At 39.2% G+C, this 27,525-nt stretch overlaps 1 protein-coding gene across 3 annotated transcripts in view; it reads right to left on the bottom strand.

Annotated features, from left to right (window-relative positions):
* Positions 1-27,525, bottom strand: part of LOC115215827 (inositol polyphosphate 5-phosphatase OCRL) — a 169,801-nt gene that overhangs the window by 115,466 nt on the left and 26,810 nt on the right. For all 3 annotated transcript variants that reach the window (XM_029785147.2, XM_029785146.2, XM_036506172.1), the window contains one exon: positions 24,568-24,647. In XM_029785147.2, coding sequence (XP_029641007.1) covers positions 24,568-24,647 — 80 coding nt within the window. The remainder of the gene's footprint in view (positions 1-24,567; positions 24,648-27,525) is intronic.

A 27,525-nucleotide genomic window follows, 5' to 3' on the forward strand; every position in this document is an offset into this window, starting at 1 on the left:
AGGGGGTGAAAGAGGGAATTAGAGAAGGATGGAGGCAAAAAACAGTATAAAGGAGAGAGTCGCATCACTTAGTTGGAAATGGAATATTTGGGCCAGATATGACCTGGTTAAATGCCTAAAGAATTAATATACTTGGTAGTATATTGTGGTTGTATAACAGAGTATAGTGTCCCAGCAAGTAATTGATATGGACACACCAGCTGCCAAGAATGTGTTTGATGTGTAAAATTGGTATATGCAATAGTGCTGCACCACCAGTGGCTATTTGAGCAAGGAGTGTGTGGATGGTTGATGGGTTGGGTCTAGTACTGAGGAAAGAGTGGGCACTTCGGAAATGTGCATATGTGCTCATTGCCAATTCTTCTGCCTTCGATTGCATTGAGAGCATGTTGGGATGAAGCATTGTAACAAATCAGTGTTGGCTGTGGTTTCTAAAGAAGGTCTGTAGAGAAAACCTTGAAAAGTGCTTTTCAAATAAAAGAATGAAATTAATCAAAGAGTCTGAAGAATTTGTTCGGCAACTCGTCTTGTCTTATATATATATAAGTATGGTATCCATAAAGAATAACAGGATTTGATTTTGGAATTAATTATGCAAAGAAATTTTTCAAGCTGAAATAATGTAATAATTCTTTGATTACAGCATTCTTTGGAAGATGCTTGAGCTCCTTTTTTATATCTGAATAATGTTTGATTGTTCTTTGGGTTTCTCTTATAATGCTTTGCTCAGCTTTCCTTTCTCCTGCCAATTATCATTTTCTTTCATCCAGACTTCCCATGTGTGTTTGTTTTAATTGATTCAAAATAAAAGAATGAATTCCTTTATATGATACAAATAGATGGCAGAGAAACTGAATGGAACCAAGATAAAAATTCCAACTTGATTCAATGCAAAAACAAATAAATTACGAGTAGTCATTGGGACGTGGAGAGAGTGTATTGTGAGGAGAGAGAAAGAGAGTTGGTGGAATGAAGAGCAACATTCCAAATGGATCCGAAAAACAAACTATTTATAAATACCAATAGTTTCCAGCATTGGCATTTCAGCCAACGATGACATATTGATTGGTCTGGCACTGATTTACTGTCTCACATGTTATCAGTGTTTTATTTTAGTTATGGCTATGTTTACACTGTCTTTTTGTTTTTCCTTATTATCAATTTATTTATCTCTTTAATGATTCATGAAGTGCACCCAGAAATAATCCAAATAATGGTGTTTCTAATCATTTTTAATGTTCTGCTAGATTTATCATCATTTATTGTCCACTTTTCCAGGCCTGCATGGGTCAGACAGAATTTGTCGAGTAAGATTTTCTATGACTGGATGACCTTGCCATTGCCAGCTCCCATCTGTTTCCAGGCAGCGTAATACTTCCTCATATCACAACATGTTTTCCAAGGAACATTAGAAACAAATAACCTCTCTTGTATGACAGTGATGCTCTTTTACAAGCATCACTGGCTGTGGTTTCTAAAGAAGGTCTGTAGAGAAAACCTGATTTTATCTTTTACTAGCAGAATTGCCCGGCGTTGCTCGGGGCTGAATTGCTTGAAAGTACTGTTAATGATTGCACTGAATTATGATGATTATTCAGGCAAATATTGATATAAGTTTACGGTGGGAGATAAGGACTTAATGATAAAATGTGTGCCATTGCATTGTTTTGGGGGAACCAAATTTCTGATGAGCATTATAGGGGCACCAACTTTAAGTTTGAGAAAGTGTGGTGGTAGTCCGGAGTTGTATCGATAGACTGATATACTTCCCCAGGAATGAGTTTTAGCATTTCATCATTAATATGGTGAACAGTTTTATTCCTCGGGGCCAGTATAGCCTTTTTGCCAATCCAATCCATATTCTGATAATTAGCTTGTAGATCTGGGAACACTGCATCTCTGAGATCAGAAGGCGTCTTAACAATGGTACAAATGGAATCGATGGCAATATTACCATTTTCATCCCCTGGTATTTTGCCTTCGCCAAGTGCAAGGAGGGTGTGAGGAAATGCTGCTGATGTGATATTACGTCGCATATGAGCACGCATATTGGTGTGAAGTTTGAGAGTTACTTCCCTTTATTAAAAAAAATATGCATTAAAATGGAAAAAAATGATGGTAAATTATTTGTAAAATCATAGACTCATCGTAGACGCGCGCTAATACCCAGAAGGGCTCGATATGAATCACGACTGTAAGATACCCGGTTTTGGTTAAACTGCATTGCAAAATGTGGGAGTAGTTAGGAATCTAAATCGGAGTAGACAGACACACAACCTTTCTTTTATATATAGATATTTTCGTCCTAAAAAACTTTGTATGGATTGAATGGTTACCTCTATGGAAATATATACATGCACATTATACATACATGTGTGTATAGATGAATATATAAATACATTTAAATATCTATATACACTTTTGGGCGATCTTTCTTTTTCTTAGAGATAACTTTAGATCTTATATTCGTCCTAAAAAACTTTGTATGGAGTGAAAGGTTACCTCTATGGAAATATATACACGCACATTATACATACATCTGTGTATAGATGAATATATAAATACATTTAAATATCTATATACACTTTTGGGCGATCTTTCTTTTTCTTAGAGATAACTTTAGATCTTATATTCGTCCTAAAAAACTTTGTATGGAGTGAAAGGTTACCTCTATGGAAATATATACACACACATTATACATACATCTGTGTATAGATGAATATATAAATACATTTAAATATCTATATACACTTTTGGGCGATCTTTCTTTTTCTTAGAGATAACTTTAGATCTTATATTCGTCCTAAAAAACTTTGTATGGAGTGAATGGTTACCTCTATGGAAATATATACACACACATTATACATACATGTGTGCATAGATGAATATATAAATACATTTAAATATCTATATACACTTTTGGGCGATCTTTCTTTTTCTTAGAGATAACTTTAGATCTTATATTCATCCTAAAAAACTTTGTATGGAGTGAAAGGTTACCTCTATGGAAATATATACACACACATTATACATACATCTGTGTATAGATGAATATATAAATACATTTAAATATCTATATACACTTTTGGGCGATCTTTCTTTTTCTTAGAGATAACTTTAGATCTTATATTCGCCCTAAAAAACTTTGTATGGAGTGAATGGTTACCTCTATGGAAATATATACACACACATTATACATACATGTGTGCATAGATGAATATATAAATACATTTAAATATCTATATACACTTTTGGGCGATCTTTCTGCTACTTGTATATACTTTAGATCTTATATTCGTCCTAAAAAACTTTGTATGGAGTGAAAGGTTACCGCTATGGAAATATATACACACACATTATACATACATCTGTGTATAGATGAATATATAAATACATTTAAATATCTATATACACTTTTGGGCGATCTTTCTGCTACTTGGATATAGGTCTTATATTCGTCGTAAAAAACGCACACACACACACGCATCCTCACACACACACACACACGCACACACTCACACGTTAGCTTACAATTTTATTTATATATTTGCATGTCTATGTGTTTAAAGAGGAAGTGGGAATGTAGAGTGAAAGAGTCACTCACTACAGAAAGTGAATTACTTTCACTTTATTCGTTGCACACTGTGTGTGTGCGTTTGCGTGTGCTGTATCCCACACTAAGAGAAGCATTTGACTCATACACCACAATGTGAGTTTTCTCTAAATTTTGCTTAATTGGGGTTGAAATTTTAAAAAGTGGACCTGGCACGACCCGATGCATTCTACTCTTAAAAATGCTAGGTAAATTGTAATTGAAGAAATCCTATATTGTAGATTTCTATAAGATACAAAGGGAGGCAGATAAAATCTGCCTTTTATAATAAGAGATTTGCTTCAGCCATTGCAGTGTGCTTATGCCAGGGCTCTGCCTTGAAGAATTTCAGTTCAACAAATCAACCCCATTAATTGTTTTTGTCTTTTTTAAGCCTAGTATTTATTCTTTTGTTCTCTTTTGCTGAACCGCCAAGTTACAGAAATATAAACACACAAACACACACACACACACACACATATATATATACACACACAATGGGCTTCTTGGCTTCTTTTAGTTTCCATCTCCCAAAATCTACTCATAAGACTTTGGTTGGTCCAGGGCTATAGTAGAAGATATTTGCACAAGGTACCACACAGTGGGACTGAACCAAAGAGAACACACACATTAGGGAAGAAGCCTTTCCAACAACACAGCTATGCCTTCTAGATTAGAAAGTGAATATCTCATTGTTTTTCATCATCATCATAGCATGCATCAACAAACTTACTGATTGCTATAAACAAGAGTCCCTGCTCTTATTAGATTTATCAGTCCAGCAGGGTAGCCTTGGCTGAAGTGACTCAGAATGAAAAGGAAATGCTGTGATGTCTCAAAGTTTCCTTACATTGGTGACTAGCATGCGTTTGAGATACACGTTGTCTAAAGAGAAGAGATGTTCTCCAATGATGGAAAACAACAGGGATCAGATATTCACATCCAAATCTACCAGAATCTATTCATGAATAGTTATCTTTTCTCTCTCTTTTTCGTCTTACTATTTGAAATCTTTTGTTTCTCACATTCTATAACTCAATCACCTAACTCTTTTTCTCTTTGTTTTTCATTAAACTACTCAACACTTCTTTCTCTCTCTCCCTCACCTTTACTCCATGCTCTCTCTCTCTCTCTCTGAATTTTCATCCCACTCCTTTTTTTCCTCTCACTTTCTCATCATCTTTTACACTCTATTTTTTCCATTTTCTTTTCAATCTTACTCTTTCTTTCACATACACTTGCTTCCCAACAGTAATAGTTGCTATGACAACAAGTGAATTAATAGTATGTATAAGTTACACTACAGCATGATAGAACCAACCAACAAAAAAGTACATACACATTATATATATATATCATCATCATCATCATCGTTTAACGTCTGCTTACCATGCTGGTATGGGTTGGACGATTTGACTGAGGACTGGCGAACCAGATGGCTGCACCAGGCTCCAATCTGGCACGGTTTCTACAGCTGGATGCCCTTCATAAGGCCAACTGCTCCGACAGTGTAGTGGGTGCTTTTATGTGCCACCGGCATGAAGGCCAGTTAGGCGGATCTGGCAATGGCCACGCTCAAAAGATGTTTTTTATGTGCCACCTGCACAGGAGCCAGTCTGGCAGCATTGGCAATGACCATGCTCAAATGTTGTTTTTCACATGCTACTGCCACCTGTGCCAGTAAGGCGACACTGGCAACGATCACGCTCGAATGGTGCTTTTTACGTGCCACCAACACAGGAGCCAATCAGTGGCCCTGGCAACAATCACGCTCAGATGGTGCTTTTAACGCTCCACTGGCACAAGTACCAATCAGGCAGTACTGTCATCGGCCATGTCAGCGAAACACACACACACAAATTATATATACATAATGTGAGAAAGTGCTGGCTGCCTCTGTGCATTGCATTTATTGATTACGAGAAAGCCTTTGACAGCACTGATATATCAACGCAGTACTGCAAGCTCTCAGGGAACAAGGTGTGACAATGCAGTATGTTACCCACCTTAGGGAGGTGAATAATGGGTGCACAACGAATGTGGATCTGTTATCCTCAACAGTGAATGTTCCGGTGGAGAAGGGTGTCAAGCAAGGCTTTCTGTAGCATGTCTCAAGATGGTCATGCGAGACATCAACTGGAATGGAGGACATAAAGATAAATGGAGAGCTGATCAACCATCTGAGATTTGCTGATGGCGGAGAGCAGTGGTCAGCTGTTGACCATGCTGGATGAACTGGATTGCAGGGGTTCGGCAGTCAGCCTGAAGACCAACCATACAGAAACCAAGTACATGTGGCCTGAGGGTATACCAATCAGTCACTTAACAGCCAGACATGACGAAAAAGAAGAGGTGAGCAGCTATGTGTATCTTGGTCAAGAAGTGACTGTAAAGCAAGAGATGAAGAATGAGATCTTGCAATGGGTAAGATATAATATATACAGAGTCAATAAAACATATATCGGAAAAAAAGCACACTCTGAAGAATAGAGCTAAAACAAAAAGTTAAATTCTGGTCATAGAGTTATTAAAGGTTTTGTATCCATGAAAGTCACAGCTTTGTGGACAGCTTGTCAGGCTACATACAAAGACACAAAAAAATTAAACTTTCTACCTTGCAGATGTGGGGAAATGCTTAAATAGAGATTTAATGGCTAATCAAACATATATATTTATATATGTGTGTGTGTGTATATATATATATATATATATATATTATATATATATATATATATATATATATCATTATCATTAAATTCTGTTGTCCATGCTGGCATGGGCTGGATGGTTTGACCCGGACTGGCAAACTGGAAAGCTGCACCAGACCCCAGTCAGATTTGGCATAGTTTCTGTGGCTGGATGCCTTTCCTAACCCTAACCACTCTGAGAGTGTAATGGGTGCTTTTACGTGCCACCACCACGGGTGCCAATTGCATGATACTAGTATCTGCCATGACTGCAGTTTTGCTTGGCTTGCGGGGTCTTCTCAAGCACGACATAATGCCAAAGGTCTCAGTAATTGCCTCTGTGAGGTCGAACAACTGAAAGTAGCTCAGCCACTTTGTCTCCATGAGGCCCAACACTCAAAAGAGGCATTTTACGTGGCACTGGCATATATATATATATATATATATATATATATATGCACACACACACACACACACACACACACATGCTTTTATATATATAAAAATCACAAATCCCTCCAGGTTAATAGTTCTGCTAGGCGTCGGTAGAATCTCCATCTGAGAAGGTAGTTTTTGTGTGTGACAGATGCACAGGGGCAATAAACACTGAAGATGTACAGAAAACAGATTCCATCACATCCCAAGGGGAAAAACTAGAAGCAGTTGATAGGTTCTGTTACCTAAGTGACCAAGTAAGTAGTGGGGGTGGAAGCTCCAAGAGTGTAGCTGATAGAATAAGAGTAGTCTGGGCAAAGTTCAGAGAGCTCCTACCTCTGCTGGTAACAAAGGGTCTCTTGCTAAGTGAAAAGTAGATACCTGTGTGCAAACAGCCATGTTACACAGCAGTGAAACATGAACTGTGACTGCTGAGGACAAGTGTAGGCTTGAAAGAAATGAAGATAGTATGCTCTGCTAGATGTGTAATGTCAGTGTGTATACACAACTGAGTGTAAGTGCAGCATTGGACTGCTTCAAGCTCCATTGTTAGTTTGGCACTATGTGGTGACCATGGATGCACAATGACCCAGTGGTTAGGGCAGTGGACTCGCAGTTGTAGGATCATGGTCTCAGTTCCCAGACCAGGTGTTGTGAGCATTTCTTGAGTGAAAACACCTAAAGCTCCACATGGCTCCGGTAGGATTTGGTGGCAAACCGTGCTGTACTCTCTTGCCACAACCTTCTCTCACTCTTTCTTTCTGTTTCTGTTGTACCTATATTTCAAAGGGCTAGCATTGTCACACACTGTGTCCCACTGAATCTCCCTGAGAACTAAATTAAGGGTACACGTGTTTGTGGAGTGCTCAGTCACTTGCACGTTAATTTCATGAGCAGGCTGTTCTGTTGATCATATCAACTGGAACCCTCATCGTCATAATCAACAGGTATGTGGAGACCATACCTGGGAGCAGTAGTCCAGGCGACTGAGAACAAAGGTTCTCCACAGGGTCAACATAGTTGGAGCCAGTAATGGCAAAGTCTGGATATTTGGTACTATGCAGTGGCACTCCATCCTGCTGTTTGTGAAAATGGTAAGGAATTGTATTGGGACCACTGCTGTTCATGGTGGCTCTTTCAGACATGCCACAGGTTACACAGACAGCCACACTTACTAGCTATGCTAACGACACAAAAGTAGTACAAGCAGTCAAGGTACCTTCTGATGCTAATCTTCAACAGAAATATATAAATGGGTTGAGGAAAAGAGCATGTAGTTTAATGCAGGCAAATTCCAAGCCCTCCGCTACCAACTAATTGGTGCTCAGAAGACACAACAATGATACTTTGGACTAAAAGGAGTGGCAATCCCAGTGTCACATACAGTGCATGACCTGGGGATGCCTCGTTTCACATGCATATCACCAAGTTGGTGGCAGTGTGCAGTCGAATGGATGAACATTCAGAACAAAGGACCAAGAAACTATGCTGGTTCTACGGAGGACATTTGTACTCAGCCATCTGGACAGTTGCTCTCAACTGTGATCACTCTACAGTGTCAAATTAATAGCAGAACTTGAGGCAGTTCAGCGATGTAACACCAGGAAGATTGCATCAATGGAACAGCTGAGCTACTGGGAGAGGTATGCAGTGGTGTATGTATGGAAGATCCTGGAAGGGCTAGCATCAAACTTTGGAATTGAGAGCTATACAAGGCCCTGAACTGGATGTCACTGCACTGTTCCAAAGGTCGAGAGCTATACAAGGCCCTGAACTGGATGTCACTGTACTGTTCTAAAGGTCCTAGCTATCCCATCTAAAGTGAGGACTATGTACTGCAATAGCTTGGCATTTAAGGGCTCCAACTATTTAACCCTCTGCCAAAACATCTGAAGGCCCACAGCTATTGAACACCTTGCCGAAACATCTAAGGGATCTGAGATGTTTTCAAGAAACAACTTGACCTTCTGCTATCCAAGGTCCCATATGAACCAATATCAAGGCAGGAAACACAAAAAAGGAAAGCAGTGTCGAACTCTCTCCTTCACCAAAAGCCAATCACATAGAATTGACCATTAAAGAGGTGATTACACTGGCATTTCCCCAGCATGGTCACAGCCTTAGATGCTGAAGCATGTAATATATATATATTTCTTTACTACCCACAAGGGGCTAAACACAAAGGGGACAAACGGATTAAGTTGATTACATCGACCCCAGTGCATAACTGGTACTTAATTTATCGACCCCGATAGGATGAAAGGCAAAGTCGACCTTGGCGGAATTTGAACTCAGAACATAACAACAAACGAAATACGGCTATGCATTTTGCTAACGTTTCTGCCAGCTCACCGCCTTCATGTAAACATATATATATATATATATATATATAATTATTTAAAGCATATTACTCTACCACTGGTATTTGAGTACTCTTTTTTCCACTTGTTTCACATTTATGTTTACTCCGGTATATATATATATATATATATACTTTATTTAAGCAGCAGAAAATTCAACAAAATCTGTTACTCTGAGTTTCTCGTTGCCGTTCATCAGACAGTTTTTGCTAAATGGAACATATATATAATTCAATCTATACTCTTACAAACGCTACACCTTAAAAAGAAATGGATTGTTTATTGGCCTTTAGAAAAACGGTCAATCTTCGAGCGATAAACAAAAAGGTCAAAAATATATGTATATATATACTTATAAAAAACTTATAAAAATTATAATAAAATCGAGGAAAAAACCTATTGCGTTAATGAAGACAGTACAAATTAATGCATAGAAATTAAACCTGTAAAATACTGCATACATATTGATATTAAAATCATAATATTCAACATACACAAAAGGATGCGCGTAAACGCCATACATACATATACAGACGTAGAATATGATCTAAATTATACACATAAAAGCATGTGTACATATATTCACGCAAACCGTCTCGCACGCAAGCTAAAATTCATCTATGTAGCAATTCTCATATACTGAGCAGGAGGGGAACGACCCTTTCTTTCGTTCCCCTCCTTGCTCAGTATATGAGAATGCTAATAGATGAATTTTAGCTTGCGTGCGAGACGGTTTGCGTGAATATATGTACACATGTTTATGTGTATAATAGATTCATATTCATACGTCTGTATATGTATGTATGGCGTTTACGCGCATCATTTTGTGTATGTTGATATATATTGTGGATTTAATAAAATGTATGCAGTATTTATAACAGGTTTAATTTCTATGCATTAATTTGTACTGTCTTCATTAACGGCAATAGGTTTTTTCCTCGGATTTTATAATTTTATAATTATAAGTTTTTTTGATATATAACATATATTTTTGACCTTTTGTTTATCGCTCGAAGATTGACCGTTTTTTCTAAAGGGCCAATCAAACAAGTCCATTTCTTTTAAAGGTGTAGCGTTGTAAGAGTATAGATTGAATTAATATATATGTTCCATTCTAGCAAAAACTGTCTGATGAACAGCAACGAGAAATCAGAGTAACAGATTTGTTGAATTTCTGCGCTTAAAATAAAGCATATTACTCTACCACTGGTATTTGAGTACTCTTTTTTCCACCTTGTTTCACATTTATGTGTTTACTCCGGTATATATATATCTATATATATTATATATATATATATATATATATGCATATACACACACAATCATCATCGTTATCATCATCTTTTAACATCAGTTGCCCATACTGACAGGAGTTGGTCAGTTAGACCAGAGATGGCAGGAATTCCATATGGTGTACACAATATAAGCTATGGACACACAAGAGGTGCAATGGGAAGTTATCAGAGACGGTAGTGTTTGTATGTGGAAGATGCACAGGAGCCATAAAAACTACAGATACTCAGGAAATTGATTCTCTCAAATGCCCTGGTGGCTCATTAGCTAGAGGTAGGGGATAATTTCTGCTATCTAGAGGACCAAATTAGATGTGGGGGAGGATGCACAGAAAGTATGATAGCTGGAATAGAAATAGGATGATGGAAATTCAGAGAGCTTTTATCTTTGTTGGCTACAAATGGTTTCTCACTCTGAGGGTAAGAAAGAGTGTATGATGCATGCTTGTGGACAGCAATTCTACATGGTAGCAAGACATGGGCCCTGAATGCAGAGGACAGGCGAAGGCTAGAGAGGACTGAGGTTAGTATGCTCTGATGTGTAATGTAAGTGTACATGTTCAACAGAGTGCTAGTGTATTGGGAGAGAAGTTAAGCATGAGAGGAATTAGATGCAGTTTGTAAGAGAGAAAACTATGCTGGTTTGGTAATGCCAACTGCTGAACAAGTGCCGATCTCTCAAAGTGGATGAAACATGTGGAATAGGGGGACCTAGGAAGACATGAGATGAAGTACAGAAAGACGACCTCAGGATGCTGAACCATTCAGATGAGATGAAAAAGGACCAAGATACCTGGCATCTTGCTGTACTCAAGAAGATTCATCCTCCACAGCAAAAGTGTTAACCCCTCCCCCACCGGCAAAGAGGATTGACCTGCAAGAGTTGCGTGCCTGTGCCATGTAAAAAGCACTTGTACTGGTGCCACATAAAAGTACCCACCACACTCTGTAAAGTGGTTGGCATTAGGAAGAGCATCCAGCCAGAGAAACTCTGCCTAATCAGACAGGAGCCTGATGTGGCTCTCCAGCTTGCCAGCTCTGGTCAAAGGGCCGAATCCATGTCAACATGGACAATGGACGTTAAATGATGATGTCAGTCTTTTTCTTCTTTAAAGAAAGAACCGTTTTTACTTTATTTTTTTGCAGAATAATTGACTATGAAAAATTAGAATCCCTCAATTTGTGGGAGAGACATGGAATCCTTCCTTGGAATCCATGCTGGATGGACAAACAAGGAGATTTCAGACTTCCTCAATATCAGCAGAAGGATGATGGAAAAGGTCAGACAGAAGCTGGAAGATTCAGGGTTTGACTACAAGACAGAGAGGAAAATCAGAGCACCAGAATTTGCCCCTGAAATCCAGATCATCAACAATAACTCCAGTAAGTCAATGTGTGTAATTGAACAGGAGAAAGGAATGGATGAAAAGCTCAACAGGATGGAGGTGCATGAGGAACAGTTACTACTTTTCATACCAAAACAAGGGAAGAGACAATTTGTGTCCAAGGTGATGCAGGGAAAGTGACTCGAGCACACCAAAAAGCTGATCAACATGTTGAAACAGCTACTGGAGTCAGACATGCTGTGGGTCTTCTCAAATGAGAAGAATTTCCACCAAGACCAGAAATTTAGCACCGAGAACAACTCATCTGACTGCAACCTCCTTGACTTCTTTGTGTGGGGCATAGTGGAATGAAAGACCAACGAATCCAGCTACAACAAGAAAGATGAGCCGAGGGCCAGGATTACCAGGGCCTACTAAAATGGGAGATAGTAACAAAGGCCTGTGGTTCAGAGGTTGCCTGGTGGCTGCCATCAAGGCCAAAGGTAGGTTCATTGAGTGAAAAACAAAATATGTCATGAAGATAAACCGATCTGAATTTGATGAATATATCTGAAAAACTAAAAATACAGTTTATTTTTACCAGAGCAGTCATCATTTGAACGAATACCGTCCACACCCAGCAGAGCTGAAGTTACTGCATACTTCCTACACTAAGCATACAAAGTACTACATGCGAACCAGAAGGACCCCCTCTAAGTTTCTTTCACTGCACACTTTCTACAGTGATTAGTGAAGAAGCGGGGGTAAAGTAGAGCTGCAATATCCCTTAGTCCTGTCACACTGGGGAGCTCAAGTATTGGCAAACAAGGGGAGGAAATGTAGAGTTGTGAGGCTCCTTTGGTCTTATCTTGCTGAGGGTTTATAAAACTCTCTAGAACTGGTGCCACAAGAGAATGTACACAGTGCATTCTGTAAAGTGGTTGGTGGTAGGAAGAGTATCCATCTGTAGGAACCAGATCAAAATGAAAACAGAGCTCCTCCCACTTAAGAAAGAAGTCAGGATGTGGTGACCCATCCAATGCAAGTTAGCAGAGAAAGAAAACCTAAAATAATGAAGATGATCCTATATCATCACTCTAAAGGCCTGATCTAACTGCCTCAATTTAGTAATTTCCCTTCAGAGTAGAACATCTGTTTATCCACATTTTATACCTGTTCTGGTACAGTGCTGCTTCTGTGGTAGGATCTTTTAATTTTCTTTGACAAAACAAAAGCATAATTTTGAATCAAAGAAAAAACATAACTGGATGCTAATGAAGGCAAATTCAGGTTTTGCTTGAAAGAATAAATAAACTAATCAATATCTAACACAATAATCTTGTCATTGATTACACACACTTAGAAAGACCATAGCAACCTGCAAACTACTCAGCAACAACACATATTAAACCACTTATTTCCATGCCACAACTGAAGTGGACTTAGACTATCAGACAGAGAGTCTACTTGTTACAACAATAACTTCTACTGCTAACATCCTGTCATCTGAATGTAGCTGTTCTTATTGTTGAATCAGTTCAACCTTTATCCAACCACAGTCATACAATATATACATTTTTTTATGAAGTAGTATAGCTCAAGCTATATTATCCAATGCACCCTTCTTTCGTATAAAACATGTGGTTTGAGGGATATCTAGACGCTGTTTCTAACAGGTTGAGAAACCATGTAGTGGTTCTGTTGTTGGCTTATCTGAATTTAATTTATTTCCTTGTAGTTGCAGATATGGATGAGTGGTTAAAACACCTTCCTGGTCATGTAGTCTAAGGTTCAGTCCCACTCATAGCAAATTCGACAAGAATTTTCTATAAGCCTCAGGCTGACCAAAGACTTCTAAGTGGATTTGGTAGACAGAAACTGAAAGAAACTTGTTGCATGTGTGTATATGCACACATTAAAGGCTTCCACCATTTTTTCCTCAGTGTCAACCTAATACACCTTGTTTGTCGTTCTTTCACCTTGTCTTTGTGTTTTTATTTTTAAACCAAATAAATATCATCATCATCGCTTAATGTCCGCCCTCCATGCTAGCATGCATGGGATGGTTTCACAAGAGCCAGCCAGGCAGAAGCCTGCACCAGACTTCCATGACTGTTTCATATATATATATATTCTAGCATTATGACCCGTTGTTGCCGGGTCATAGTGCTAGTGCATATATATATGTGTACATATTACATGTACATCTATATATATACATCTACACATAAAATACAAAATACAAAGTTATATCTTGATATCGCTAGTGATAACAATACTCAAAATATATAACAGACTAGAATTGTAGGCCCGTCTCTTGCAATTTCGATCAATTGTATCTTGTCCTCCCTCTTGTATAGAAGTGTGGCTACAATCCAGCCTACCTCTACTTCTGGGAGGACATTTTTAATTTTTATCCGGGACGTCCTACGTCCCAGATATAAAGGTAAAACTAAAATATTTCCACTTTGCAAGGTTCGAGTCGAGTACTCCCTTGCACGCTCCGTTGACTTGAACCTTGCTTCTATTGTGGCAAATTTACCGCCTCTAGTTAGATAGCTTTCATAGTCACACCAAGACACTTTTCAATGGTGCTTTCCTCCAGGTGTTCAGATCTTTTTTTTTTCTCTACATTGTATACTTTATAGACAATAGTCTTTTCTTTAATTTAATTTTTTATTTCATTTGGTGGTGTTATCCTAGATTCACCGTCTTTGTCGGTGATCAATCCGAAATCGGTTTGTATTTCTTCCATTTTAATGAGTTCGTGCCCGCTGACGGCTGCAGCGAAATTCATTTTTGGACTTTCTTCTATCGAAGGCGTTTTAACAAAAATGCTTCTGTATAGACGGTGAAAATATTGTCAATTTCCCCAAACAGGGACACAATTCAATTTTTAAACAACCAAAGATCCTTCTCCCAAAGTGGGAGGGTTACGGTTTACAATTATTTAACAAATGCAACACAACAACGTTTCCCTTTCGAGGAACCAACAAACGTGATAGCAATAGTTAAACAGGAATAATAATATCAACAAACCTTACGGTGTATCAAAAAGCAGCACGCAGTTGAAGCTATAGTTCTTTATGTATAAGAAATAAACCAACAGCAGTACTCAGTAGAAGCAGCTGTTCGAGAAAACAGACATTACATACAGCCAAACTTCATATAGATACTTAATGCTAGCTAATTAGCAGATAATCTAATGTAAAAGCCGTGGTAAAAAATATGTGCACAGCTACTCCATTTCTGCACACTAATTTTATTTTTAATTTATTCCCATTCATGTGAAACCACTTATTCAAGTTCAAGTCATTGATGCAATTTTATACCAATTGCTATTTTTACTTTTGTTATGTTACGATTTAATTATTATATTATACTTTAGTTTGATTTTAATTATTACTTACTACATATAATTCAATTGTTATTATTATCTCTAATTTTTATTGTTAAAGTGAAAGTATCTGACATAAAATAGAGAAATGTTTTTGTTTCACTTTTAACATGTAATACTGAAATAGTGGAGAAGATATGATATTGCTATGGGCTCGCCCTAGGCAAGAAGTTGAACATTTTTTTTGCCCATGAAACTACATGGACCCTAAGTAAGGCATGTGTAAAATTTGAATGAAATTGGTTGTGTAGTTCTCAAGTTTTAAGGAAACACACAGACAGACAGATACATATTCTCAGTTTTATATATATAGATATACTAGCAGAGATACCCGGAGTTGCCCGGTTACATTCAATTGAAGAATTAGACTTTTCTGTATATATAGAATTAGACTATATGTATATTAATATAAATACATGAAAGTACATGAAGTTTGTTAAAAAAAAGGGGATCATGTATATACCTCATGGTTGTTCAGATTATAATACCTCGTTGTAAACAATGTTCCTTGTTTTTCCTTGTGGAGCATATACAAAAAGGTTTCTTTTGGTTCCTACTCTTGAGCAGCCAACATGCAGCTGCCCATGCGAGAAGCAGGGCTCTTCCAAGAGAAGACCAGCTACAGAGATTTGTTAATGGACATGGCAAAGCTGACACGAAGGGGGGAATTACAGTCTTCTAAATGTAAATGGAATTTCTGCTCCTGATGGAGTAAGAGGAATTCTTGGAATAAAGACGTCATCACCTTTTCGACATCCAGAAAGAATGATCGCCTCGATAACGTGTGACATCATTTTCTTTATCACCAGTCATGTTCCATTGCAAAGTCTTGGTGGTTCCAGACTGTGGAGTAGCATTACAGGAGTTCCAACTTTAAGTGCTAATATGTGTGGAGGTAGTCCAGGAGGCTCCAGTGAATTGAGAAATTCAGGAGGATAGTTCACAACTTCATTTATATCTGGAATTGTATCAACAGACTTGTAAGTGTGTATAGTGCCGGGAAGAGAATGCATTAACTGTTGATTAATTTTGTTAACAGCGACATTTTTTTGAGCTAATATTGCTCTTTCACACAGCCAATTGTGATTTTGGTAGTTTTGTGTGAAGTTGGGAAAGACTTTGTTTTTGAGGTCATCTACAGAATTAACAACAGAGGAAAATGACCACACTTCCATTTGTCCTGCAGCATCGAGAGGCATCTTGCCTTCACCAAGTGTCAAAATGTCCTGTGTAAACTTTGTGGACATTTTGTTGCCGTGTAGCTGAGCTCTCATGTTAGTGGTGAGACTGAGGATTGTAACATGATGCCACAGGGTAGAGGACTTTAGGCATGCTTGGACTTCATCCGCTCTAGTGCCTTTCGGAATGACAGGAAGAGTTTGCCTGAAATCACCTGACAACAGAAGCGTTACACCTCCCATTGGAGCCTGACAGTCTCGGATGTCTTTCAGGGCTCTATCTAATGCTTCCAAAGCTCCCTTGTGAGCCATAGTGCACTCATTCCAGACAATTAAATGACACATTCTAAGTACTTGTCCCTGATCTGAGCTTTTGTTGATGTTGCATGAAGGCATTTCGGATGCTGCTAAATTGAGAGGGAGTTTAAAAGTTGAGTGTGCTGTCCTGCCACCGGGTAATAAAGTAGCTGCAATGCCAGAGGAGGCTTCAGCTACTGCAATGTCCTGATGCTGCCTAACTTCTGCAAGGAGAAGCTTTGTAATAAATGTTTTTCCTGTCCCTCCAGGAGCATCGAGGAAGAAGATTCGTCCCTCACGTTGGCGTACACTGTTAAGAATAGTTCTGTAGGCCTACAGCTGGTCCGGGAGTAATTTAGGCTCATTTTCAACAATGTACTTTGAAAGCGCTTGAGTGGCGTAGGTTGTTTCACGAATGACAGTAGTGGGAAGGCTATTTGACCCTGACCTGAATGCTTGTGGCAGGCCATACGTCGTCAATTCATTTCCACCCAGTTTAGCAATTCTGTCTTCAATGTCAATGAGTGTTTTGTTATAGATTTCATTGCTGATACCCTCCATGTCAGGATAGAGCAGTTGAGCTTGGCGCAGAAAGTCTTCAGCCTGGTTGCCTCTATATTTGAGCCATAGAGTGGCCAGATCACACAGTTAGCATGTCTGTAGTAATACTGCAAATAGTGCCCTGAGACTTTTAGGTGATTGTGATAAAGCAGCCTCTCCTAAAGTTGCATCCCATTGTGTACCATCTTCTAGCAGACCTTGTCGATAGCAGGCTTCTCAGTATGTTGTGCAGACATGTCCATGAATGGTTTTTAGGACCTGGAAAGACGTTGGCCCTCTGACCTCATGCAGTAGTAGACGAAGGTAGAAGCTCTGTTGTTGAGTGGGATGCGCTGTGTATACTCACCCAAGGCAAGTGTGAAACTTAATGCCAGGGTATCCATGAACATTCTGACCTGCTTTCCGTGGGGCCCATTTTTTTCCATTCCAAGTGTAGTACGATGGAATCTGTGGATACAGCAAGGATTGAGTGAATGGATCCATTTGACAAAGCATGAAGAATGCAGTGAGTGTGCTATCCCTTGGTTCCTCTGCCAACAGAGAAGCATTAGCATCGGTGAAGTACACTCTTTGACCATTTTCCAGGTGCACTGCAAGCTGTTGAATGGTGAGGTGTCGTTGGTGAATTGGAAAGCCAAAGATGCGCCAGAAAGCCTCATTGCTACTTATGTACCGTCCCACCTGATAATGCGTGACCTCATCCTGGCAGTATTCTTGTTGAAGTCCAAACATTGCAGCGTCAGAACCCTTGTTTACATATTTGCAAACATACTTGATGGATTTAACGGAGTTACAAAACTCAACGTTGATGTGGGCATTGAAAGTCTTTGACAGGACTGGGAAGTATGGAACAATCCATCTATTATCAATATTGTGCTGTCCGATAGTTGCTGTGAAACCTCCGTCTACTGGTTTTCTGCATCAGCAGTTGAGGCAGCAGACACATGCCAAGTCATCACACAGTGGGACTGAACCCAGGACCATGTGTTTGGAACGTAGTTTGTTACCACACAGCCACACCTGCCCCTATGTATGTATGTGTGTGTGTGTGCGTATGTGTAGCTATATTATGCATGTATATATGTGTATATATATGTGGAAATATTACATGTACATCTATATGTAGACATCTATACATAAAATACAAAATACAAAGTTATATCTTGATATCGCTAGTGATAACCTTGCAATTTTGATCAATTGGATCTTGTCCTCCCTCTTGTATAGAAGTGTACGGCTGTAGCAAAATTCCTTTTTGGACTTTCTTCTATCGAAGGCATTTTAACAAAAATGCTTCCGTAAAGACGGTGAAAATATTGTCAATTTCCCCAAACAGGGACACAATTCAATTTTTAAACAATAACCAAAGCCCCTTCTCCGAAAGGGGGAGGGTTACGGTTTACAATTATTTAACAAATGCAACACAACGTTTCCCTGACAAAGAACCAACAAACGTGATTACAATAGTCAAACAGTAATAATAATAACAACAAACATTTTTGATGTATCTCCATTTAAGTGAAACCACTTATTCAAGTTCAAGTCATTGATGCAATTTTATACGAATTGCTAATACACACACACACACACACACACATAATAAGGGTGAAAAATTGAATATTAATTTGATTAATATGAATTGAAAACCAGTGGTGTAGCATATAAGACCATAGCGAATCTTCTTCTAGCAAAAAGGATGACCACTGTTAATGGTTCATCCCTGTTATATAATACTTTCACTTTAATAGTTTCAGTATTAAAATGAAAGTGTCTGCATTACAGTAGAGAGATGTTTTTGTTTCACTTTTAACACGTAATACTGAAATAGTGGAGAAAATATGATATTGCTGTGGGGTCGCCCTAGGGAAAAAGTTAAAATTTTCTTTGCCGATGACACTCCCTGGACCTTAAGTGAGGCATGTGTAAAATTTGAATGAAATTGGTTGTGTAGTTCTCAAGTTTTAGGGAAACACACAGACAGACAGACACACATTCTCAGTTTTACATATATAGAGAGATATATATATGGTGTATATATATCATCATCATCAATCGCTGACAGTACCGCCTGATCGGCACTCATGCCAGTGGAACGTTAAAACCATATTTGAGCGTGATTATTGCCAGGGCCACGGATTGGCTCCCGTACCGGTGACACATGAAAAGCACCATTCGAGCGTGATCATTGCCAGTGTTGCCTTTCTGGCAACACTGGCAACATTTGAGTGTGGTTGTTGCTAGTGCTACCGGACTGGCTCCGGTGCAGGTAGCACATAAAAAGCACCCACTACACTCTCGGAGTGGTTGATATTAAGAAGGGCATCCAGCTGTAGAAACTTAGCCAAATCAGATTGAGCCTGGTGCAGCCTCTGGCTCACCAGTCCTCAGTCAAACTGTCCAACTCATGCCAGCATGGAAAGCAGATGTTAAATGATGATGATGATATATATATATAGGCGTAGGAGTGGCTGTGTGGTAAATAGCTTGCTTACCAACCACATGGTTTTGAGTTCAGTCCCACTGCACGGCACCTTGGGCAAGTGTCTTCTATGATAGCCTCAGGCTGACCAAAGCCTTGTGAGTGGATTTGGTAGACAGAAACTGAAGGAAGCCCATGCTGGAGCACTACCTTTAGTCGAGCAAATCGATCCCAGGACTTATATATATATATATATGTATGTATGTATGTATGTATGTATGTATGTATGTATGTGTATATGTTTGTGTGTCTGTGTTTATCCCTTCAACATCACTTGACAACTGATGCTGGTGCGTTTACGTCCCTGTAACTTAGCAGTTTGGCAAAAGAGAATGATAGAATAAGTACTAGGCTTACAAAGAATAAGTCCTGGGATCGATTTGCTCGACTAAAGGTGGTGCTCCAGCATGGCCACAGTCGAATGACTGAAATAAGTAAACGAAAAGAATAAAAGAATATATATACATACATCATAATTATTGTCGTTTAACGCCCGCTTTCCATGCTGGCATGGGTTGCATGGTTTGACTGAGGACTGGTGAGCCAGAAGGCTGCACCAGGCTCCAATCTGATCTGGCAAAGTTTTTACAGCTGGATGACTTTCCTAATGCCAACCACTCCGAGAGTGTAGTGGGTACTTTTACATTCCACATGCACAAGGGCCAGTCTGGTGGCACTGGCAACGACCATGCTCGAATGTTGTTCTTCCCGTGCCAGTAAGGCAACGCTGGCAATGATCATGCTTGGATGGTGCTTTTAACGTTTCACTGGCACAAGTGCCAATCAGGCAGTACTGTCATTGGCCACATCAGCGATTCTGATACACCATATATGTATATATCATCGTCATCGTTTAATGTCCGCTTTCCATGCTAGCATGGGTTGGACAAATGACTGAGGGCCGGCAAACCAGATGGCTGCACCAGGCTTCAATCTTGATCTGGCAGAGTTTCTACAGCTGGATGCCCTTCCTAACGCCAACCACTCTGAGAGTGTAGTGGGTGCTTTTACATGCCACCGGCACAGGTGCCAGTAAGGCGATGTTGGTAACGATCACATTCAAATGGTGACTTTTACAGGCCACCGGCACAGGTGCCAGTAAGGCGATGCTGGTAACGATCACGTTCAAATGGTGTCTTTTACATGCCACCGGCACGGAGGCCAGATAGCCACTCTATCGAATTTGATTTTGATCTTTGATTTCACTTGCCTCAACAATTCTTCGCAAGCTGAGTTTTAGTGTCCAAAGAAGGAAAAGGTACGCATAAGTGGGCTGGTAACACCCCTGGCATAGGCCACAAGATCATGGTCTCATTTGGCTTGCTGGGTCTTGTCACGCACGGCATATTTCCAAAAGTCTCGGTCACTAGTCATTTCTTCAGTGAGGCCCAAAGTTCGAAGGTTGTGCTTCACCACTTCATCCCAGGTCTTCATGGGTCTACCTCTTCCACAGGTTCCCTCAACTGCTACGGTGTGGCACTTTTTCACACAGCTGTCCTCATCCATTCTTGCCACATGACCATACCAGCGCAGTTGTCTCTCTTGCACACCACATCTGATGCTTCTTAGGTCCACAATTTCTCTCAAGGTACTTACACTCTGTCGAGTATGCACACTGACATTACACATCCATCGGATCATACTGGCTTCATTCCTTGCAAGATTACTCGTCCTCAGCAATCACAGCCCATGTTTCACTGCCATGTAGCATGGCTGTTCGTACACATGCGTCATACAGTCTACCTCTTACTCTGAGAGAGAGGCCCTTTGTTACCAACAGAGGTAAGAGCTCTCTGAACTTTGCCCAAGCTATTCTTATTCTAGCAGTTACACTTTCAGCGCACCCACCTCCGCTACTGACTTGGTCACCTAGGTAACGGAAGCTATCAACTAATTCTAGTTTTCCTCCCTGGAATGTGGCAGAAGTTGTTCTCTGCGCATTTTCAGTGTTTATTGCTCCCGAGCATCTGCCACATACAAAAACTATCTTCCTAGTTAGCCTCCCTTTGATATTACTGCACCTCTTATGTGTCCATAGCTTACCCTGGGTACATCTTATAGAGTTTCTACCTACACCTCTACTACAGATTGAGCAGGGCCATCTACCTGAATGGATTTTTGGTTTGCCTGCCTTCCTACTTATTAGGACTTTGGTTTTAGCTAGGTTGACTCTAAGGCCCTTCAATTCTAATCCTTGTTTCCACACCTGAAACTTCTCCTCCAGTTCTGATAGTGAATCAGCAATTAGAGCAAGGTCATCAGCATAGAGGAGCTATATACACTGTCCGTTCGTGACCGTTTGCCAGCTCTGTCTGGCCCCGTGTTGGTGACACGTAAAAGCACCATCCGTTCGTGTCCGTTGCCAGCATCGCCTGGCCCCGTGCCAGTGACACGTAAAAGCACCATCCGTTCGTGGCCGTTGTGCCAGCTCTGTCTGGCACCTGTGCAGGTGGCACGTAAAAAACACCCACTACACTCGCGGAGTGGTTGGCGTTAGGAAGGGCATCCAGCCGTAGAAACACTGCCAAATCTAACTGGGCCTGATGAAGCCTTCCGGCTTCACAGACCCCAGTTAAACTGTCCAACCCATGCTAGCATGGAAAACGGACGCTAAATGATGATGATGATGATGATGATGATATATATATATATATATATATATATATATATATATATATATCACGTCACGTGATCACGTGACCGACCAGACCATCAGATGTTGCTACACATCACTGGTCACAATGCATTCGCATTGTTTTTAGCCTTCGAATGACGCCACCCCGCTGGCTAAGCGAGCAGGCCAACAGAAGAAAGAGTGAGAGAAAGAGTGGTGAAAGAGTACAGCAGGGATCACCACCCCCTGCCGGAGCCTCGTGGAGCTTTTAGGTGTTTTCGCTCAACAAACACACACAAACGCCCGGTCTGGGAATCGAAACCGCGAGTCTGCTGCCCTAACCACTGGGCCATTGTGCCTCCACATATATATATATATATATATATATATATATATATATATATATACACACACACACCATATATATGTGGTGTATATATAAAGGGAGTTTTGGGGAGTGGCTATTTGAGGTGTTCTCTGTCATTTTGTATTTATGTCTGAAAGGGACAAAAGCACTAAATAATACATTTTATCCAAATCCTGACTACCTTCTTTTTCTTAAAATATAAAATCGTATATATATAAAAGGTATGAATTTTCTGTAAGAAACCATTCATGATATGAATCCCTAAAAGAGATGAACGTGCTAAATAAATAGTCTTTATCTAAATCCTAACTAATTTTTCTGAATATATATCTATACTATAATGGAGGAAGCTGCTTATTAATTAGGTGCTGCATCACTTTTGTTAAGTTTTGTCAGTGAACACATTGCAGTTTCAAAGCAACGAAAATATTTGACATAAATGGGTATTTGTGTGTTCTTGAATGGTTTGCAAATATCTTCCATGCTGTAAACTGTTTTTCTTTCAGCACAGGATCTCACACCTCAGTAAGTTTTTAAAATCACTGTGATTAAATGCCAGCAATGGACCTTCTTAGGCTCTCCAATATTTTAATTTCTAAACAGAAGCAATCGGGGGCAGGGAGTGGGGTTGCAAAGAAATTCCTTATTTCTCAAATTTTGTTTTTTATAGCATATAAATGTATTTATGGGGGAAAATATTGAAAAACATCAATACATGCAAGAGTGCTAAAGAAACAAGGAGAGCTGTCTTCGAATGTACTAGAAAAAACAGCCAAATCACCCTTAAATCACTTTTCCTTCTGAAAATATTAACAATTCAAAAAAATTTTTATACCGAAAATGCTCTTCCCATGGTTTTGAAATGAAGGAAGAAAAAAAAGTCAAAATATGTCCAGAGAGGGATGGTGAGGGAGGTGGGGGTGTTAAAAGAAAGTTTTGAAAACTTTTTCATACAAAGATGCCCCTCCCCCAACACCATCTTTTTGAAAGCTGTGGTTTAAAAAAATTGGGGAAAATCCCCCCCAAATTTCTTTATAATCATAATCTATGCCATTTGAAAGGGATTTGTATAAAATTTCATTAAAAGATTGTGAATTTTTTTGAAACTCTTCTTGCCACCCCCTCACAAAAATTCTTTCCCATAAATCCCTATATACTCTGAAGCCACACCATTTAAGTGGTATTTGTAGAAAAAGTATTTAAAGTCAGGGGCGTATACATCTGTATCTATACGATTTTTTCATTTCATGCTTATTTCATTCATTGTTTGCAATGTTCTCAACACACACACACCCACTGCAAAGATGGGCCGCTGAATTGAAATCTCTATGTTGCTTTGAGAGGAGGGTAAAACTTGACAAACTGCTTCTTCCGCTGTTGTTGGACTACCGTGATGTTTGTTTAAAAAGGAGAGATTATGACAGTGATAAAAATAATGAAAGCAATATTTACTAAGCACATGAGCACTATTATACAAAGAAATAATTAGGCATAAAATATAAAAATTATTAGAAATTGGAATCAAAAGTGAAAATATTATCAAGGAGCTAGCAGAAAAACCACCTGGAGGATGGTCTTTCTACTAGTATATATAATGAAAATCATTGAGGTAAGTTTTTTTATGGCTGAATGCTTTTTTTGTTGTTAACTCACCCTTGTTTCTAAGCAGGATATTATTTTCCCTATTTTTTTTTTTTAACATGACCAGCTCAATGGCCAGACATGTTTCAAGGAAAATTGCAAACAAACGAAACCATTTTGTTTACTACAATCAAAACTAACTCAGCTAAAGATGCAGCTTCTACATAAGCAAATATGAAGTTTCTATAACACCATCACCAATATTCATCATCATCATCATCATTTAACATCCGTTTTCCATGCTGGCAAATCTACATCATATTAACAACAACTGGGAATAAAGGAAACCAGGATGGAAAAGTCATGAAAAGCTAAAAAATGCAATAATGAGAAATTACTTACGCTTTGTCACCAGATCGGTTGACAACCACAAGGTATTTTGAGATCTTTTTACCATTATCAACAAGACCAGCTCGGACACTCTGCATAAAACTGGGTTAAGGAAATTGGCAGAAGAGAAAAAGTTTTAAAAAATACTGGATGTCAATATTTTCTTTTTAAATCAATTTATGAGAATGGTTAATATAATTAATCATGAACTAAGACATTGAGAATATCACATGGTATTTACTAATGGTAATTTGGGTAAATTAATTGACCCTGAATCATTGGGATTCAATTCCCTTCCTCTTATCACCCATACAGTCTCCTGCTCATCTTTCATCCTCAGAACATCATCCTTCTCTAATTCCTATCCCTTCCATGGTTCTCCTGTAGGCATCAACTTGCAGTTCTTCAAGAAGAACATCAGCCAAATTAACCCTTCTGATATCAATCTGCCTGAAATTACCCCCAGTTCTAGGATACAAACTTCATGTTTTAAAGTGATCTTTAAAGTTAATTTATGCTCAGACACTCGCTTAATAACGACCCTTTATTGCTAAATTCTTCATGGTTTTCAAAATTAATTGAAACAAATGCAGTATGTTTCAACAGAAATATTTTTAACAAAAGGGTTGAAGTGATCCAAATTAAAACCTTCCATCAAAATTGCTCGTTAATTGATGTTAATAACACCAGCTGCATAATAAAGTTGTTATCAATTTCTTCATTATTTCAAAAATATTTCCCCACAAATATGGTAATAAAAGGGTTAAATTCACTTGTCTGTGATTATCATAGGTTTAGAATCTTTCCCTTGTGTAAACCATTAAAAAAAACCCTTAAAACTAAGGATTTATTGATGTTTTTAAGCCCTCCTCCTTTAAAATGAGTTGCAAATGAAGTGGTAAGGTATTAGGTTGAATCAATCAAGACAAAACAAGATCTGATTTATTGCCTGGAATATCCTTCATTTGAGGATCACTTTAGACAAGATATCAAATTACTTTGTTATTGACTTATCTTCATGGCAAGCTCATTTGTTGTCTTGAACATAGTTTTACTCAGAGAACTTTACTACAAACATATTTTAGAAGCTTTGGTGCATGCAATGTAAAACAAAAAAAAAAGTATTCACATAGTTTAACCTAGTATTTTATCACTTTTACTCTTGTGGAACTTTTGAAATACATTCCAAGTCTCAGAAAATCCTACATAAAAATTATTTATTTTAATTATTTTCTTTCCCTTTCATTAAGTTAAATTTCCCAAGAGAATACATAAATCATAAAACTACTTTCAAATGTTGACTCAGTAGAGGGACCATCTATCCGAATAGACAGCACCCTGGTGGATAAAGCAATTAAGGGTATGAAGCTTGTAAAAGCCCCTGGCCCATCAGGAATCACTGCTGAGATGCTTAAAATATCTGGTGGCGTGGGTTATGGCTTAGTCACACGTATTGTAATCAGGTAGTTCATAATAGAGTCATACCCAATGACTGGCGTAGCAGCACCATAGTCAACTGTTACAAGGGTAAGGGTGATCCCTTAGATAGAAATAACTACAGGGGTATGAAACTGCTGGATCAGGTGATGAAGGTCATGGAGAGGGTCATAGCCCAACTAATTAGGGAGAGAGTCTGTTTAGACGAGATGCAGTTTGGTTTTGTGCTGGGTAGAAGCACCACTGATGCTATATTCCTGGTACGGCAACTGCAGGAGAAATACCTAGCCAAAGATAAACCCCTATACATGGCTTTTGTAGACTTGGAGAAAACCTTTGACAGGGTCCCCCAATCCCTTATCTGGTGGGCCCTCTTATTCATCATAGTCCTCCAGGTAATAACAGAGGAATTCAAGACAGGTCACTCCTGGGAGCTTCTCTATGCTGATGACCTAATCCTCATACTAGAATCACTGCCAGAACTAGAAGAAATTTCAGGTGTAGAAGCAAGGTTTAGAATCGAAGGGCCTTAGAGTCAATGTCACAAAAACCAACGTCTTAGTAAGTAAGAAGGTGAACACATCATGCACCCCTTCGGGTAGATGGCCGTGCTTGATCTGTAGAAAAGGTGTAGATAGAAACTCTATAAGATGTAATCAGTGTAAGCTATGGATGCCTAAGAGGTGCAGCAACATCAAAGGAAGATTAACCGGGAAGATAGCTTTCATGTGCAGCAGATGCACAGGAGCAATAAACATCACAGATGCTCAGAAAACAGATTCCTTCACATGCCAAGGGGAGAAACCAGAAGTAGTTGATAGCTTCTGTTACCTAGGCAACCAAGTCTGTAGTGGGGGTGAATGCTGAGAGCGTTACCACTAGAATAAGAATAGCCTGGGCAAAGTTCAGAAAAATCCTACCTCTACTGGTGACAGAGGGCCTCTCTCTCAGAGTGAAAGGTACATTGTACGATGCATGTGTGCAAACTGCCATGCTTCACAGCGGTGAAACATGGGTCGTGACTGCTGAAGACATGTGTAAGCTCAAAAGAAATGAAGCTAGCATGATCTGTTGAATGTGTAATGTCAGTGTGCATACATGACAGAATGTAAGCGCTCTGAGAGAAATGTTGGACATAAGCAGCATTGGATGTGGTATGTACGTGACCATACCTGCGCTGGTATGGTCACGTACTACAGATGGATGAGGAGAGCTGTATGAAGAAGTGTCACTTCTAAACAGTGGAAGGAACCTGTGATAGAGGGAGACCTAGGAAGACATGGGATGAGGTGGTGAAGCATGACCTTCTAACGTTGGGCCTCACAGAGGCAATGACGAAAGACCAAGATCTCTGGAGATATGCTGTGACAGAGAAGACCCAGCAAATAAAATGAGATCACAGCTGTAGCCTACGCCAGTGTCGCATAACCAGCCCACTCAAAAAGTACCTTTGGATCATAGGGCCACATGCTGTGCTTGAGGAGACCTATTGAATCAAGTACATCAACATCAAATCAAACCACAATCAAATGG

The sequence above is a fragment of the Octopus sinensis genome, linkage group LG9 (assembly GCF_006345805.1).
Source record: "Octopus sinensis linkage group LG9, ASM634580v1, whole genome shotgun sequence".
Lineage (NCBI taxonomy): Eukaryota > Metazoa > Mollusca > Cephalopoda > Octopoda > Octopodidae > Octopus > Octopus sinensis.